Here is an 18,304-nt window from a genome sequence, read left to right on the forward strand (position 1 = left end):
TCATTCTCTGGTAGAGTCGGCCTTGAAACTACGCCCTTTCTATTTTATCCAATCACATCACCCCTAAAGTGAAAGGCACTCCACCCTTTCTTGCCCCTACTCCCACCCCTAGCTTCCCAGTTTACTTTTCCCAGTCACTCATTCCCCTCTTCCCCGCCCCGCCCAGAGGTCGTGGCTTCTCCCTCGCCCCGCCTACTTTCTAATTTTCCCGCCTCAGTAGCTCTTGGCCATTTAGGGATGTAATTGTTTCTTTTCCCCCGCCTCTTCGTGACGTTGTCAGAAATAAGACCTATGACTGGTTTTTCCGGAGCAAGAGCCGGCCAATGACAGGCAGATATTTTTGGTGCAGCTGGGCAGCCAGTATTATCGCCGGTGATTGGCTGAAGTGGCCCGAGTCGGGAAAATGGCTGCGAGTACCTCCGTAGTTCCGGTGGCTGTGACGGCGGCAGTGGCGCCTGTCCTGTCCACAAACAGCGATTTCTCAGATTTGCGGGAAATTAAAAAGCAACTGCTGCTTATTGCGGGCCTTACTCGGGAGCGGGGCCTACTACACAGTAGCAAATGGTGAGATGTTGGAGTGGGAAGGGACGGGGCTTGGATCCTTGGCCTTGGGGGGCTTGTCGAGCTGATCTAGTTTGTGTGGGTGTTCCAGGTCGGCGGAGTTGGCTTTCTCTCTTCCCGCATTGCCTCTGGCCGAGCTGCAACCGCCTCCGCCTATTACAGAGGTAAGAACATGTTTACTGTGAGCGCTCCCCATCAACCCAGGGATGTGCCTCAAGAGCCACTGAGTGCCCTGTTACTGAAGGAGAGCAAACTGTTCAGCAGGAGTGTTTGTAGAGGGAATTCAAGCATTCAAAGAGCTGAGTGTTTTAGAGGGAATTCAAGCATCCAAAGAGCTGAGTGTTTTCAATGATTTTATCCATCTAGTTTTCTTGAGCTTTGAAAGACTTGGTGGTCCTCTTATTTTAAGCTGGAGAGAATTAGTAAACAATTATTGCTTATGATTTCAGCCTTTTAGTGCTTATAGCCAAACCTAGACATAAGAGTGCCTCATAATAGTAAATATTATTATAAGGAATTATAAGACTATCGCATAATAAATACCCAAAAGGATGAGAAGAATAAAAAGTTTGGTCTGGCGCGGTGGCTCACGTCTGTAATCCCAGCACTTTGGGAGGCCGAGGTGGGCGGATCACGAGGTTAGGAGTTCGAGACTAGCTTGCCCAACACGGTGAAACCCCGTCTCTACTAAAAATACAAAATTAGCCGGACCTGGTGGCGCGCGCCTGTAATCCCAACTACTCGGGAGGCTGAGGCAGGAGAATCTCTTAACCCGGGAGGCGAAGGTTGCCGTGAGCTGAGATTGTGCCATTGCACTCCAGCCTGAGGGCAGAGCGAGACACTGTCTCAAAAAAAAAAAGAGGTAAAAAAAGTTTTTACAATACCTACACTGTTGTCTGATCAGCATAGCAAGTAATGGTTGAGTTTAGGCGCTGGGTTGAGATGATCCTGGGTTCAAGTGACCTTTGGCAACTTAACCTTCTGAGCCAACTTTCTCATATGTGCAGTGACGATAGTAATAGTACCTACTCAGTGGGGATATTGAGAGAAGTCAATGAGATAATAATATAGGCTGCTTAGAAGTGTACCTGGTGCTTGCATCTATATTTCAGTCAGGTTCTTTATTAGTAGCACCAATGTGGGCAAATGATTTCTAAGTGACAGCCTTCTCATCTATAGGTAATGTTAATAATTGCTAGATTTTCAAGAAGATTAAATAAAGCAATAAGTAAAGCATACGGTATACTCTTAGGTAAATTTTTTGAGTCAATCCAATTTATATCTGTCTCACTAGCTTTTACTCCTGTGCCCACTTTCATAATGCCTAGGCCCATCGTTGGTCCTGAATAGGATAAATAATTGTTTTTGTCGTTTAAGTGTTAGATTCAGGGGTTACCTGTGCAGGTTTGTTACATGGATATATTGTGTGATTCTGAGGTTTGGGCTTCAGTTGAACCTATCACCCAAATAGTGAACATAATACCTGATAAATAGTTTTATTTTGTTTTACTTTTTTTTTTTTTTTTTATTTTGAGACGGAGTCTTGCTCTTGTTGCCCAGGCTGGAGTACAATGGCATGATCTCAGCTCACTGCAACCTCTGCCTCCCAGGTTCAAGCAATTCTTCTGCCTCACCCTCTGGAGTAGCTCAGATTACAAGCACCCGTCACCACGCCCAGCTAACTTTTTGTATTTTTAGTAAGGACGGAGTTTCACCATGTTGACCAGGCTGGTTCGGAACTCCTGACTTCAGGTGCTGGGATTACAGGCATGAGCCACCGCACCTGGCCAGATAGTTTTCACCCTTTGCTTTTCTCCCTCCCCTTTTTGGAGTCCCCAGTGTCTGTTGTTCCCATCTTTATCTCCGTGTGTACCCAGTGATCAGCTTCCACTTGTAAGTGAGAACATGCTGTATTTGGGTTTCTAGTTCTGTGTTAATTCACGTTGGATAATGGCCTCTAGCTGCATCCATGTTACTGCAAAGGACATGATTTTGTTCTTTTTTATGGCTGTGTAGTATTCCATGGTATATATGTACCACATTTTCTTTATCTAGTGCACCATTGATGGGCGCCTAGATTGATTCCATGTCTTTGCCATTGTGAATAGTGCTGTGGTAAACATGCGAGTGCAGGTGTTTTTTTGGTAGAATAATTTATTTTCCTTTGGGTATATACCCAGTAATGGGATTGCTGAGTCAAATGGTAATTCTATTTTTAGTTCTTTGAGAAATCTCTGAACTGCTTTGTGAAGAGGCTGAACTAACTTACAATTCCACCAACGGTTTATAAGTGTTCCCTAAATAGGATAAATAACTACTGAATGAGTAAATAAAGCATATTTATTGAGAAGTAGCGCCTCAGTAAATACCACCCTCTCCTGAGGGTTCATATTATATACAGGGATTTTACAGACATTGCAGAAACCTGACCGTTACTGAATTATTGTAAAGTATTAGCTATTGGTTTGTTGAATAGCTTTCAGTGTGCTGTGAGAATGATTGATTCAGCAGCCTCTTTACTAATTTGTTGTGTACTTAGTGTTTTCAGGTTTTCTCTAGGAACTGTCTCTAAAAAACCCCAGAATAATGTTTTGATCTAAAGTTTAAACTACAGTAAACCTTAAAACTGTGATTTATTTATTTTATTTTATTTATTTATTTTTTTGAGACGGAATGTTGCTGTGTCACCCAGGCTGGAGTGCAGTAGTATGATCTCCGCTCACTGCAGCCTCTGCCTCCCAGGTTCAATGGATTCTCCTGCCTCAGCCTCCGAGTAGCTGAGACTACAGGCGTGTGCCACCACACCCGGCTACTTTTTTGTATTTTCAGTAGAGATGAGGTTTCACCATGTTGGCCAGGCTGGTTTGAACTCCTCACCTCAGGATCCACCCACTGAGGCATCCCAAAGTGCTGGGATTACAGGTGTGAGCCAAAACTGTGATTTTTTGTTTGTTTGTTTGTTTGTTATTTTGAGACACAGTCTTTTTTTTTTTGAGCCGGAGTCTTGCTCTGTTGCCCGGGCTGGAGTGCAGTGGCTGGATCTCAGCTCACTGCAAGCTCCACCTCCCAGGTTTACGCCATTCTCCTGCCTCAGCCTCCCGAGTATCTGGGACGACAGGCGCCCGCCACCTTGCCCAGCTAGTTTTCTGTACTTTTTAGTAGAGACTGGGTTTCACTGTGTTAGCCAGGATGGTCTCGATCTCCTGACCTCGTGATCCGCCCGTCTCGGCCTCCCAAAGTGCTGGGATTACAGGCTTGAGCCACCGCGCCCGGCCTGAGACAGAGTCTTGCTCCGTCACCCAGGCTGGAGTGCAGTGGCTCAATCTCGGCTCACTGCAACCTCCACCTCCCAGGTTCAAGCGATTCTCCTGTCCCAGCCTCCTGAGTAGCTGGGATTACAGGCGCATGCCACAACACCTGGCTAATTTTTTTGTATTTTTAGTAGAGAGGAGGTTTCACTATGTTGGCCAGGCTGGTCTCGAACTCCTGACCTCAAGTGATCCACCCCTCTCAGCCTCCCAAAGTGTTGTGCTGGGATTCACTGCAGCCGTAACTGTGATATTTAAAGTTATTAAAATTCAAGATTATTATGCTGTCCTCAATCTGCATAATAGATGTTTGTTACAGCTTACTCTCAATTTTTATTTTTTATTTTATTATTTTTTTTTGATACGGAGTTTTGCTCTGTTACCCAGGCTGGAGTGTGATGGCGCGATATCGGCTCACTGCAACCTCCGGCTCCCGGGTTAAGTGATTCTCCTGCCTCAGCCTCCCAAATAGCTGAGATTACTGAATGTGCCACCACGACCGGCTAATTTTTGTATTTTTAATAGAGACGAGGTTTCACCATGTTGGCCAGGCTGGCCTCAAACTCCTGACCTTAGGTGATCCGCCCGCCTCAGCCTCCCAAAGTGCTAGAATTACAGGTGTGACCCACCACACCCGGCTTGCTTACTCTCAATGTTATATAAATATTACCCAAGAAGCATGCCATATAAGGCTTTAAACTCGTTATCCTTTGTCTTGGACTCAAAGCTTTTTTTTTTTTTTTTTTTTTGAGTCTCACTCTGTTTCCCAGGCTGGAGTGCAATGGCATGATCTCCACTTACTGCAGCCTCCACCTCCCAGGTTCAAGTGATTCTCCTGCTTCAGCCTCCCAAGTAGCTGGGATTATAGGCACTCACCACCACGCCTGGCTAATTTTTTGTATTTTTTTAGTAGAGATGGGGTTTCACCATGTTGGCTAGGCTGGTCTCGAACTCTTGACCTCAGGTGATCCACCTATCTTGGCCTCCCAAAGTGCTGAATATAAGATGTGACTAGGACCAATTGTGGCTTCTTGGTTTAAAAACTCAACCTGGCTGAGCATGGTGGCCCATGCCTGTAATCCCAGCACTTTGGAAGGATTGCTTGAGGCCAGGAGTTCCAGACCAGCCTGGGCAACATAGTGAGATCACATCTGTACTAGAAATACATGGTGGTGTGGTGGAACACACCTGTGGTCCCAGTGACTCTGGAGGCTGAGGTGGGAGGAGGATCACTTGAGCCCAGGAGGCTGAGGTTGGAGTGAGCTGAGATTGCGCCGCTACACTACAGCCCAGGAGACAGAGTGAGATCCTGTCTCAAAACGAAACAAAATAAAACTCAGCCAAATGCTAAATGCCTCTAAATTATATGTAATTTTCAGTAGAACGTTCCAGATTCTTCCTATAAGCAAAAACAAAACAAAAAATTTTAAGATAATATAATCCAAATAGTAGAACTTTCTGAATTATAAAGATATATAGACTGTTATGAATATATTTTATGCAGGGCCTATAATATGCATGTATACATAGGCTTGTATAACCTGAATGCTTTTCATTATAATCCATTTTGTTTTCCTGATGATGCCTTTCTTGACTTTTTTTGTCCCACTCAACAGTAATGAGTATTTCTTTTTTTTTTTTTTGAGACGGAGTCTTGCTCTGTCGCCCGGACTGGAGTGCAGTGGCCGGATCTCAGCTCACTGCAAGCTCCGCCTCCCGGGTTTACGCCATTCTCCTGCCTCAGCCTCCGGAGTAGCTGGGACTACAGGCGCCCGCCACTTCGCCCGGCTAGTTTTTTGTATTTTTAGTAGAGACGGGGTTTCACCGTGTTAGCCAGGATGGTCTCGATCTCCTGACCTCGTGATCCGCCCGTCTCGGCCTCCCAAAGTGCTGGGATTACAGGCTTGAGCCACCGCGCCCGGCGTAATGAGTATTTCTTACTCAAAAAGGCATAATGCAGGTGAAAGAGTTGGGGGAAAGAAAGAAACAAGTGGTGAGTGGATGTGAAAAGGGTCCCCAGAATCCTAAATTAAATGGCCATATTTAGGATGTGTTGATCCAATGAAGAAAGCACTGAATATGTTTTCGTTCCAGTTTTGTGCTGGTGATGTTTGGGGCAAGAAAGATGAGGAAAATAAAGTTATACAAATTTTAATTAACTCATCCTTAGAATTTGGGAGATTGGGCCGGGCGCGGTGGCTCATGCCTGTAATCCCAGCACTTTGCCGAGAGTTCAAGGTGGGTGGATCGCTTGAGGTCAGGAGTTCAAGACCAGCCTGGTGAAACTCTGTCTCTACTAAAATACAAAAATTAGCCGAGCATGGTGGCGGGTGCCTGTAAGCCCAGCTGCTAAGGAGGCTGAGGCAGGAGAATTGCTTGAACCTAGAAGGCGGAGGTTACAGTCAGCCAAGATCGCTCCACTGCATTCCATCCTAGGTGACAGAGCAAGACTCTGTCTCAAAAAAAATAATTTGGCGGATTGAATTTTTGTTTTTTGTTTTTTTTTGAGACAGAGTCTTGCTCTGTCACCAGGTTGAAGTGCCGTAGTGTGATCTTGGCTCACTGCAACAAGCGATTCTCCTGCCTCAGCCTTCCAAGTAGCTGGGACCCCAAGCACACAGCACCACACCCAACTATTTTTTGTGTTTTTAGTAGAGACAGGGTCTCGCCACTTTGCCTAGGCCAGTCCTGAGCTCCTGAGTTCAAGCCATCCTCTTGGCCTGGTCTCCTGCAGTACTGGGATTATAGGTGTGAGCCACTGCGCCCAGCCAAGGATTGTATGTTTTTAACTTAAATGTGACATTATCTAATTTTTTTTACCTAGAGAATTATAGCTGTGTTCTGTGCCTTCAGCAATACTAAATTATGATAAAACTTTATTGAAGTACAAAAAACAAAAGTAATTGCACGTAAATTGCATTTATGTTGGAATTTAAAAGACGGGAGAAGGAATAGAATGCCAAGATTAATGCTGGATATTTTATGTGACTCACATTTTCCTCAAGTCAAATCTGTAAGGTCAGTATTATTGGCTTCATTTTACAGATGAAGAAATGGATGCTCAGAGAAGCTAAGTAACCTCCCTACCAATGTCCTGAAACCAGGAAATCAAAAAGTCGGAATTTGAATCTAGATCCTTAATACCAAAGCCTATTCAACTTTCTACTACATTTATAGAAACAATATACATTTATGAGTGTGTTGGTTTAGATTTTTAAAGTTTTCTTTTTTCTCCATCTTTTTATTTTGAAAAAATATTTTAGAAAGAAAAGCTTGGCCGGGTGCAGTGGCTCATACCTGTAATACCAGCACTTTTTACTCGGAGGCTGAGGCAGGCAGATCACTTGAGGCCATGAGTTTGAGACCAGCCTGGCCAATATGGTGAAACCCCATCACTACTAAAAATACAAACATTAGCTAGAAGTGGTGGCGCACACCTGTAATCCCGGCTACTCTGGCAGCTGAGGCACAACAGTCGCTTGAACCTGGGAGGCAGAGATTGCAGTGAGCTGAGATTGTGCCACTGCACTCCAGCCTGGGTGACAGAGTGATACTCTGTCTCAGAAAAAAAAAAAAAAAAAAAAAGTTCTGTGGGCTTCCTTGGTAATAAAATAAATATATAAAATTATATATATATGTATCTACATATTCTAGGTTTTTAGGAGGAAGAAAACAATCATTTTTCTCTCACATCTTAAAATTAATGAATATACTTTTTAGATTTGAACTTTTGTTGTCCTATTCCCAAACACTTACACAAGCTTGTTTCCTTTCTAGGAGGATGCCCAGGATATGGATGCCTATACCCTGGCCAAGGCCTACTTTGACGTTAAAGAGTATGATCGGGCAGCACATTTTCTGCATGGCTGTGATAGCAAGAAAGCCTATTTTCTGTATATGTATTCCAGATATCTGGTGAGGGCCATTTTAAAATGTCATTCTGCCTTTAGTGAAACATCCATATTTAGAACCAATGGAAAAGTTAAATCTTTTAAATAGCTTAGCAGTGGGCCACTGAATGAATGTACTTTATAAATACTTAGCAATAATAAAAAAAGATATCATAAATAAAGTTAAAAATGGTGGTACAGAAGAAAATATTCTTAGGAATGACTTAACAGGATAAGTAACAACCTGATTATTTGCTTTAGGTTATATAAGGTTCTTCATGCCTGTAAATTAATATTATTGTGTAAGAAGTTAAAAAGCCTGGGCTGACTTTTAAATTTATAAATTCATTTATCATTTTTATAGTATATTTGTTGTTTTTCTTTCATGACTATTAAAAATTATGACTGTAAAGGACAATACAAGTAAACCAACTTAATACTGAATTGAATAATAATTTAAGTATAATTTATTATTTTACTTTGAAACATGAATTTACTTGCCTACTTTTTTCTTAGTTTTTATCTATATAAATTGATTTAAAAAAACATTTTATATACTCTCGTTTCCTAGTACAGGTTGAGTATCCTTTACTTGAAATGCTTGGGACCAAAAGTGTTTCAGATTTCGGATTTTTTTCAGGTTTTTTTTTTTTTTTTCCGATTTTGGTATATTTGCATTATACTTACTGGTTGAAATAAAAAAATGCTCCAGTGAGTGTCATTGGTGCTTTGAGTGTCATTGGTGCTGAAAAAGTTTTGGGTTTTGGAGCAATTCAGATTTCAGATTTTCTGATTTGGGTTGATCAACTGTTAGCATAGCTTATATTTGTCAAGCATGGTAACTTCTTGCAGTTATGGACTATGTTTAAGTCATCTTTGTTTTTTTTTTTTCCAATTTACCATTTTCACTTTTTTTTTTTTTTTTTTTGAGACGGAGTCTTGCTCTGTCGCCCAGGCTGGAGTGCAGTGGTGCAATCTCGGCTCACTGCAAGCTCTGCCTCCCGGGTTCATGCCATTCTCTTGCCTCAGCCTCCCAAGTAGCTGGGACTACAGGCACCCGCCACCATGCCTGGCTAATTTTTTTGTATTTTTAGTAGAGACTGGGTTTCACTGTGTTAGCCAGGGTGGTCTCAATCTCCTGACCTCAGCCTCCCAAAGTGCTGGGATTACAGGCGTGAGCCACTTCGCCCAGCCCATTTTAATATTTTTAAAGTTTACAATTCAGTGGTATTAAATGCCTTTATAATGTTCAACCGTCACCATCATCCATCATTAGAACATTTTTTGTCTTGTGAAACTAAAATTCTATACCCATTAAACAATAACTCTTCATTTTTCCCTTCCCCCAAGGTAGGAACCCTTTGCAACCACTATTCTATTTTCTGTTTCTATGATCTGTACTATAAGTACCTTACATAAGTGGAATCATGCAGTATTAGTCTTTTTGTGACTGTCTTATTTCACTTACCATAATGCTGTCAAGTTTCATCCATGTGGTAGCATATATAAGAATTTCCTTCTTTTTTAAGGTTTAATAATATTCCATTGTATTTATATACCACATTTTGCTTATCTCCTTGAGTTTAAGAAAGATATTTTGAGCCGGGCGCGGTGGCTCAAGCCTGTAATCCCAGCACTTTGGGAGGCTGAGACGGGCGGATCACAGGTCAGGAGATCGAGACCATCCTGACTAACACGGTGAAACCCCGTCTCTACTAAAAATACAAAAAACTAGCCGGGCGAGGTGGCGGGCGTCTGTAGTCCCAGTTACTCGGGAGGCTGAGGCAGGAGAATGGCGTAAACCCGGGAGGCGGAGCTTGCAGTGAGCTGAGATCCGGCCGCTGCACTCCAGCCCGGCGGCAGAGCAAGACTCCGTCTCAAAAAAAAAAAAGATATTTTGAAATTATGGGATTTAAAAAGTTAATCTTTCACATACAATCTATACCTGTGTAGAAGCACTAATTTGGATGAGTTATGGTAGAATAGAACCAGCATTTGCTGAAGTTTGGGATAAAATAAACTTCCTTACAGCAAATATATAAAATATAAAAGGAAGCCTGGGCGGCATGGTGAAACCCCGTCTCTACAAAAAATACAATAATTAGCCAGGTGTGGTGGCGTGTGCCTGTGGCTCCAGCTACTTGGGAGGCTGGGATAGGAGGATCGCTTGAGCCCAGGAGGTGGAGGTTGCAGTGAGCCAAGATTGCTCCATTGTACTCCAGCTTGGGCAACAGAGCAAGACCCTGTCTCCTAAAAAAAAAAAAAAAAAAAGAAAGTCTGAATGTTTACTTTTTAACCTTTTATTTGAAAATAATTCCAAATTGACAAGTTGCGAGAATAAGAATAATACAAAGAATACTCATGTACTTTTTTCTTTTTTGAAACGGAGTCTTGCTCTGTCGCCCAGGCTGGAGTGCGGTGGCGCGATCTTGACTCACTGTAACCTCTGCCTATGGGGGTCAAGCGTTTCTCTTACCTCAGCCTCCCAAGCAGCTGGGACTACAGGCGCACACCAGCATGTCCAGTTAATTTTTGTAATTTTAGTAGAGATGGGGTTTCACCATATTGGTCAGGCTGGTGTTGAACTCCTGACCTCAGATGATCCACCCGCTCTGGCCTCCCAAAGTGCTGGGATTATAGCTGTGAGCCACTGTGCCCGGCACTCATGTACTCTTTATGCAGATTTGCCTATTGTGAACATTAATCCTATTTGCTTTATCATTTCTCTCTATCTCTACACAATGTGTGCATACACATGGAATTGTTTAACTCTGAACAGTTTGAGAGTAAGTTGTAGATATCATCGTTCTTTACCCCTAAATGCTTCAATGTGTTCTCTTTAGAATAAGGACATTTTCTTAAATAACCACAACATAGTTATCAACTTTAGTAAATTTAACACCGTGTTGTTAAATATGGCATTTGATACCACATTTAATCTATTATCGAATTCCAAATTTTTTTTTTATTTGAGACGGAGTCTAGCTCTGTCACCCAGGCTGGAGTGCAGTGGCGTGATCTTGGCTCACTGCAACCTCCGCCTCCCGGATTCAAGTGATTCTCCTGCCTCAGCCTCCTGGGTAGCTGGGATTACAGGTGCTCGCCACCATGCCTGGCTAATTTTTGTATTTTTTTAATAGAGACGGGGTTTTGCCACGTTGGTCAAGCTGCTTTGGAACTCCTGACCTTAGGTGATCCGCATGCCTCGGCCTCCCAAAGTGCTGGGATTACAGGCCTGAGCCACTGCACTGGGCTGAATTCCAGTCTTGTCAATTGACCCAGCAGTGTCTTCTATAGCATTTCCTCCTCAGTACCATCTGGAATCAGTTGTCATGTCTCTTTAATCTCCACTAATCTGGAACAGCCTTATTTGTCTTTTACGTCATTGACTTTTTTTGAAATTTATAGTTCTTCCCTCCGTTTCTTTTTCTCTTTCTTTTCCTTTCTTTCTTTTTTTTTTTTTAATTAATAGACTATTTTTTAGAGCAGTTTTAGGTGCACAGCAAAATTGAGCAGAAAGTACAGGAGTTCCCATATACCTCCTTCTCCCCTCTCACAGAGCTTCTCTCACCATCAGTATCCTGCATCAGTGTGATATATTTGTTGTAATCAGTGAACCAGTATTGATGCATCATATCAACAAAAGTGCATAGTTTACATTAGGGTTCACCCTGTGTTGTACATTCTGTGTGTTTGACTTCTTTTCCCTTTCTATTTCCCCTTCCTTTCCTTTCCCTCTCTCCTCCTTTTTTTCACATATTCTTGGTATGTGAATCTTTCCCTTTTGTTAATAGAACATTCTTCATTTTGGATATGTCCGATGTTTTTTCACAGGGCATTGCATCTAGTGTTACACAATGCCCATAAGCCCCTCACTGTTATTGTTAATTTTGAGCATTTGATGAAGATGTTATCCATTTTCTCCACTCTGTAGTTACTGTTATTTCCCTTGCAACTCATCAATAATCTGTGGGGATACACTTTAAGACCATGCAAATATCTTGCTTCTCATACAACTTTTTCTCTAAATTTAATATTCATTGTTAATTTTTATCTGAAACAATCTTTACTATAATGTTGCAGAATGATGATTTTCTACTCTAGCGTTCTGTCTACATTTACTACTCAACCCTTGGCATTCTACTTTAAGAAAGAGCCTTCCCTCCCTTTCCCCATTTATTTATCTATTTAGTATCAGTATGGACTCATGGATTGCTATATTTTTAATTGTGCATAATTCATTACTTAATTATTTTGGTGCTCAGATAACTCCAGATTTGGCCAGGGAGCCCCTGAAGAGTTAATTTAGTGACCAGCTGGGCACAGTGGCTCATGCCTGTAATCCCAACACTTTGGGAGGCCAAGGTGGGCAAATCACGTGAGGTCCGGAGTTTGAGACCAACCTGGCCAGCATGACGAAACCACATCTCTACTAAAAATACAAAAATTAGCCAGGCGTGGTGGCGGGTGCCTGTAATCCTAGCTACTCGGGAAGCTGAGGCTGGAGAATCACTTGAACCTGGGAGGCAGAAGTTGCAGTGAGCTGAGACCACACCACTGTGCTCCAGCCTGGGCAACAAAGCAAAGTGAGACTGTCTCAATAAATAAATAAATAAATAAATAAATAAATAGTGACAAAAAGTAGATGCCATTTTGGTTGAACTTGGCCCTTTAGGTAGGATCACGATGCTAGTTTTAGAATATGTTTTAGAATAAATTGAAAAAAGACCTATTTGTTGATTTTCTCTTACAGTCTGGAGAAAAAAAGAAGGACGATGAAACAGTTGATAGCTTAGGTACGAATGTTTTTCTTTTACCTTTTGACCTAAAAAGCAGGGTTGCAAACTTAAATGCCTTCAAGAGCCAGGCAGGTAATATGAATGGAATGGTCTGAGGATAACCATTACAAATTGGAACGCACCTGGTTTATCTCAGCTGCCTTATACTCAGCTACAGCTGAGGGCTGTCTTGGCGGAATCTGGGCTTGGGCTTGGTATTGTGAGGGCTTTCTTCCCTTGGCCCTTCTCTGTTCTCTGCAACCTGAAGCTAGAAATTTAGAGTTTTAGTTTTTAGTTGAGGTTTTTCATTTTTAAACATTCATAACGAATTGAAATTTAAAAAAAAAACATCTGTGTGGGTCTAACAGAGTATGACTGTAAACCCATTAGTAGTTGCAATTTCTGGAGTACAGTAAATGGGTTGTGTAAGGTATCATTGGTACCTTGTATTTGCTAGAGGTTTCAGGTGTAACTTTTGTTGATGCTAAAGAGAATATCTATGCATATGAAAATGAGCTGGGTACAGTGGCTCACACCTGTAATCCCAGCACTTTGGGAGTCTGAGGCGGGAGGATCACTTGAGCCTAGGAGTTTGAGACCAGCCTGGGGAACATAGCGAGACCCTGTCTCTAATAAAACAAGTAAATAAATAAAATAAGAAAATCAAAACCAGCACCCTAACCTTAGAACAGAGACTCTGTTTCTTTCCTAGGCCCCCTGGAAAAAGGACAAGTGAAAAATGAGGCTCTTAGAGAATTGAGAGTGGAACTCAGCAAAAAACACCAAGCTCGAGAACTTGATGGATTTGGACTTTATCTGTAAGTGTTACAGTAATTTGGAACTTTCTGTAACATATTCTCCTGAGTAGAAAGGAGCTATTAAATAGCATTAACTTCTGTGATTGTTTCTTTTTTTCCCCAGATATGGTGTGGTGCTTCGAAAACTGGACTTGGTGAAAGAGGCCATTGATGTGTTTGTGGAAGCTACTCATGTTTTGCCCTTGCATTGGGGAGCCTGGTTAGAACTCTGTAACCTGATCACAGACAAAGAGATGGTAAATTGTTATGAGCTATGTGAAAAACCCTCTGCTTCAAGCCTTCTATAATTCTGTAGTAATATAGGGGTGGGGGAAGTTTTAGCAGGCCTTTGGTTATAGTTCTCTCTTTGCTGCGCGTCTGGTGTCTTTCACCGTTTTGGAATTAAGTCTTTGTTTGAAAGACTGATGACTAGCTCTTTTTCAGTAGTTGCTGTTGGATTTGTATCCAGTTATATTAGAATATTTTTTTCATATTCATGTTTTCACATTTCAGTTCTACTGTGACTTGTTTTTGTTTTTGTTTGAGATGGAGTCTTACTCTTTCACCTAGGCTGGAGTGCGGTGGTGTGATCTTGGCTCACTGCACCCTCTGCTTCTCGGGTTCAAGCAATTCTTCTGCCTCAGCCTCCCAAGTGGCTGGGACTACAGGCACGCACAACCATGCCCAGCTAATTTTTGTATTTTTAGGAGAGACGGGGTTTCACCATGTTGGCCAGGCTGGCCTCAAACTCCTGACCTCAAGTGATCCTCCTGCCTCAGTCTCCCAAAGTGCTAGGATTACAGGCATGAACCACCATGCCCAGCCTACTGTGACTTATTTTGTAGACTGAATGTTATTATAGTTTCTCCCCTAATCTCAAAGATGCTATGGGAAAGGTTTCTCTGCTATCAAGAATTGTATTAAAACATTATGGCCGGGTGTGGTAGCTCACGCCTGTAATTCTAGCACTTTGGGAAGCCAAAGTGGGTGGATCACCTGAGGTCAGGAGTTCAAGACCAGCCTGGTCAACATGGCAAAACCCTGTCTCTACTGAAAATATAAAAATTAGCCAGGTGTGGTGGGTGCCTGTAATCCCAGCTACTTGGGAAGCTGAGGCAGGAGAATCACTTGAACTTGGGGGGCAGAGGTTGCAGTGAGCCCTGATGGCGCTACTTCACTGCAGTCTGGGCGAAGGAGCGAAACTCAATCTCAGACAAACAAACAAAAAAACATTGTTTAGGCCTCTTCTGAGCTGTCATGGATTCTGTAAAGATTCGGAAATTTGCTCATTAAGGAAATAATGTATATTAAGTTGTTTTTAAACTCCAGTCATTTTATTAGCCATTAGTAGAGGACATTGTCTCTAGTGTTTATTTTGCTATTCTTCAGTAGTTAATAGAAGCAACAATACACTTCCTTATTTTGGCCTTAAAGTCTTGTTGATTTCCCTCAGTAATGACTTGTCACTAAATCTGTATCTGAAATCTTATCTTCGTTTACTTTTATTCACCTATGTGTAACTGCCTGCTAGACTTTCATTGAAAGTTTGTTAAACAATCTCTGGATTCAAAATATGCAAACCAAATTCCTCATCTTACCTACTAAATTATTCTCCCAACTTTATAGACTGTTACTAGCATCGCTATTAACAATGACATCCAGTCTTGACACTTTAGAGTCATACTGTGTCTTCCTTTTCTGTTATCTCCCTTTATCTAGTCTGTCATGAGACATAACCATGATTACATTCTTGTATACATCTCTTTCTCTTGGTTTCCTTTATCATCTCAGTTGTCATCTCAAATTTGGATTACTTTATAAGTAATGGATACCCTCTATCTAGTGTTCCCATTTTTATACTTCCATTTCCAAGTCATCTGCATACTATTTCCAAACTATTTTTTTCTTTTTTTTTTTTTTTTTGTGAAGATGAAGTTTTGCTCTCTTGTCAGGGCTGGTGTCAAACTCCTGGCCTCAGGGATCCTCTCCCATAGCCTCCCAAAGTGCTGGGATTGCAGGCTTGAGCCATTCCACCTGGCCTGTTTCCAAACTTATTCTTAAAGCTCCCATGTCATCATGTCATTCTCTTACTGAATATTTGCAGTGGTTCCCTATTGTATCCCATTATCTGTTGTACCCTAGAACGCACTCTACCCATTCAGTTTTATTTTTCCACCACTTCCCAGTACATAGCCTCTCCGCAAACCAAGCTAGTTGCCTCATCCTACTCACTCACATTCATCATGACTGTTTTGCCTCTCCTTATGCTATTACCCTTGTCTAGACTATTGTCTTCTTTCCCTTCCTCTCCCCTCTTCTATTTAAATCCTACCCATTCTCTTAAGACTCACCTCAAATCCTGTCTTTTCTTTGGAGCCTTTCCCAACTAGGTTATTCCTCTCTATTATGCTTATAAGTCATATTCACTTAATTGGACTGCCCTGTTTTCATTACTAGGTGTTCTAATAAAATTTTAGTGATAAATTCCTTTAGACAATAAAGATAGTTCCTGGATGTTTGTTTGAGAGAGAGGTCAAGTTATATTAAGTGTGTCCCTCTCTCTTCTGCTGCTAGCTGAAGTTCCTGTCTTTGCCAGACACCTGGATGAAAGAGTTTTTTCTGGCTCATATATACACAGAGTTGCAGTTGATAGAGGAGGCCCTGCAAAAGTATCAGAATCTCATTGATGTGGGCTTCTCTAAGAGCTCATATATTGTTTCCCAAATTGCAGTTGCCTATCACAATATCAGAGGTGAGTGAATAAAGACAATAAAATACTATCAGACCCTGACAGGTGCATTGTGCTGTTTTCTGAACTACCTTCTTTCTGCAGATATTGACAAAGCCCTCTCCATTTTTAATGAGCTAAGGAAACAAGACCCTTACAGGATTGAAAATATGGACACATTCTCCAATCTTCTTTATGTCAGGGTGAGCTGCTTCTCTTGCTTGGATCTCCTGGGTTGGATTGTCACCCACTTGTATTAGCTACAGGAAAAATAATTTAAGGAGTTCTTTTTTCATACTTATATTGTCTTTTTCTTTTATCCCAGAGCATGAAATCGGAGTTGAGTTATCTGGCTCATAACCTCTGTGAGATTGATAAGTATCGTGTAGAAACGTGCTGTGTAATTGGTAAGAGTTAACTACATTTTTTCTTTTAAGATTTATATTTATTATAAATAACACATGTGAAAATAACCACAATTAGCTAGGGATGGTGGTGCGTGCCTTTAGTTTCCTCTACTCAGGAGAGAGAGGTGGGAGGATTGTTTGAGCAGAGGATGTCAGGGCAGCAGTCAGCTGTGATCATGTCACTGCACACCAGGGCTGGGCAACAACAGGGTGAGAGCCCATCTCTTAAATAAACAAACAAACAAACAACTCAATAATACAAAAGTATCAAAGGTAACAATTACATACTATAGAATGTAAAAGCTCACTGTAATCCCACTGTTTGGGATTGTTTGGTAAACATGATTCCAGAATATTTTTCTGAGCAAATATTAAACATGTATGTGTAGGGTCCAGGAGCAGTGGCTCATGCCTAAAATCCCAGCACTTTGGGAGGCCAAGGTGGGCAGATCACAAGGTCAGGTGTTCAAGACCAGCCTGGCCAATATGGTGGAACGCCGTCTCTACTAAAAATACAAAAATTAGCTGGGTGTGGTGGCGCTCGCCTGTAGTCCCAGCTACTTGGGAAGCTGAGGCAGAAGAATCACATGAACCCGGAGGTGGAGGTTGCATTGAGCCAAGATCGTGCTACTACACTCCAGCCTGGGTGACAGAGCGAGACTCTGTCTCAAAAAAAAAAAAAAAAAAAAAGAAGTATGTATTATATGTGTATGTCTATATTGTTTGCTTGCAAAAACTATATCATTATACATAGTGCTATCTAACTTCCTATTTTTTAACTTAATATCTTTGCCATCTTTTCATGTTAGTACATTTAAACTTGTATTATTTTTGATGACTAGCATTTTATAGATGTACCCTTTTTTTTTTTTGAGATGGAGTCTCCCTCTGTTGTCCAGGCTGGAATGCAGTGGTGCGATCTCGGCTCACTGCAAGCTCCGCCTCCCAGGTTCACGCCATTCTCCTGTCTCAGCCTCCCGAGTAGCTGGGATTACAGGGGCCTGCCACCATGCCCGGCTAAGTTTTTGTGTTTTTAGTAGAGATGGGGTTTCACCTTGTTAGCCAGGATGGTCTTGATCTCCTAACCTCATGATCTATCTGCCTCGGCCTCCCAAAGTGCTGGGATTACAGGTGTGAGCCCCTGCACCTGGTGTTTTTTTTTTTTTGTTTCTGTTTTTTTTTTTAAGAGAAAGGGTCTCCGTCATTTAGGCTGGAGTACAGTGGTAACAATCTTAGCTCACTGTAACCTCCAACCCCTGGGCTCAAGTAGTCTTCCCACTTTAGCCTCCCAAAGTGCTGGGATTATAAGTGTGAGCCACTATGCCTGGCCATCATTTTATTTTATTTTTGAGACGGAGCCTTGCTTTGTCGCCCAGGCTGGAGTGCAGTGGTGCGATCTCGGCTCACTGCAAGCTCTGCCTCCCGGGTTCATGCCATTCTCCTGCCTCAGCCTCCCCAGCAGCTGGGACTACAGGCGCATGCCGCCATGCCTGGCTAATTTTTTGTATTTTTAGTAGAGATGGGGTTTCACTGTGTTAGCCAGGATGGTCTCCATCTCCTGACCTTGTGATCTGCTGCCTCGGCCTCCCAAAGTGCTGGGATTACAGGTATGAGCCACTGCGCTGGCCAGTTATTTTATTTTTTTGAGACGGAGTCTTGCTCTGTCACCCAGGCTGGAGTGCAGTGGCTGCAATCTCAGTTCACTGCAAGCTTTGCCTCCCTGGTTCAAGCGATTCTCCTGCCTCAACCTCCCTAGTAGCTGGGACTACAAGCACCCACCACCACGCCTGGCTCATTTTCTTGTTTTTTTTTTTTTTTTTTTTTTTTTTTTTTTT

General features: G+C 42.1%; 1 protein-coding gene across 1 annotated transcript in view; it reads left to right on the forward strand.

The window, feature by feature from the left end:
- Window positions 1-362: 362 nt before the first annotated feature.
- Window positions 363-18,304, forward strand: part of CDC23 (cell division cycle 23) — a 35,488-nt gene continuing 17,546 nt past the window's right edge. The window contains exons 1-9 of the mRNA XM_023195454.1: window positions 363-564; window positions 653-725; window positions 7,647-7,784; window positions 12,513-12,555; window positions 13,250-13,355; window positions 13,459-13,591; window positions 15,909-16,086; window positions 16,168-16,265; window positions 16,388-16,469. Coding sequence (XP_023051222.1) covers window positions 404-564; window positions 653-725; window positions 7,647-7,784; window positions 12,513-12,555; window positions 13,250-13,355; window positions 13,459-13,591; window positions 15,909-16,086; window positions 16,168-16,265; window positions 16,388-16,469 — 1,012 coding nt within the window. The 5' untranslated portion in view covers window positions 363-403. The remainder of the gene's footprint in view (window positions 565-652; window positions 726-7,646; window positions 7,785-12,512; window positions 12,556-13,249; window positions 13,356-13,458; window positions 13,592-15,908; window positions 16,087-16,167; window positions 16,266-16,387; window positions 16,470-18,304) is intronic.

This window comes from Piliocolobus tephrosceles, chromosome 4 (assembly GCF_002776525.5).
Source record: "Piliocolobus tephrosceles isolate RC106 chromosome 4, ASM277652v3, whole genome shotgun sequence".
NCBI classification, from domain to species: Eukaryota; Metazoa; Chordata; class Mammalia; order Primates; family Cercopithecidae; genus Piliocolobus; species Piliocolobus tephrosceles.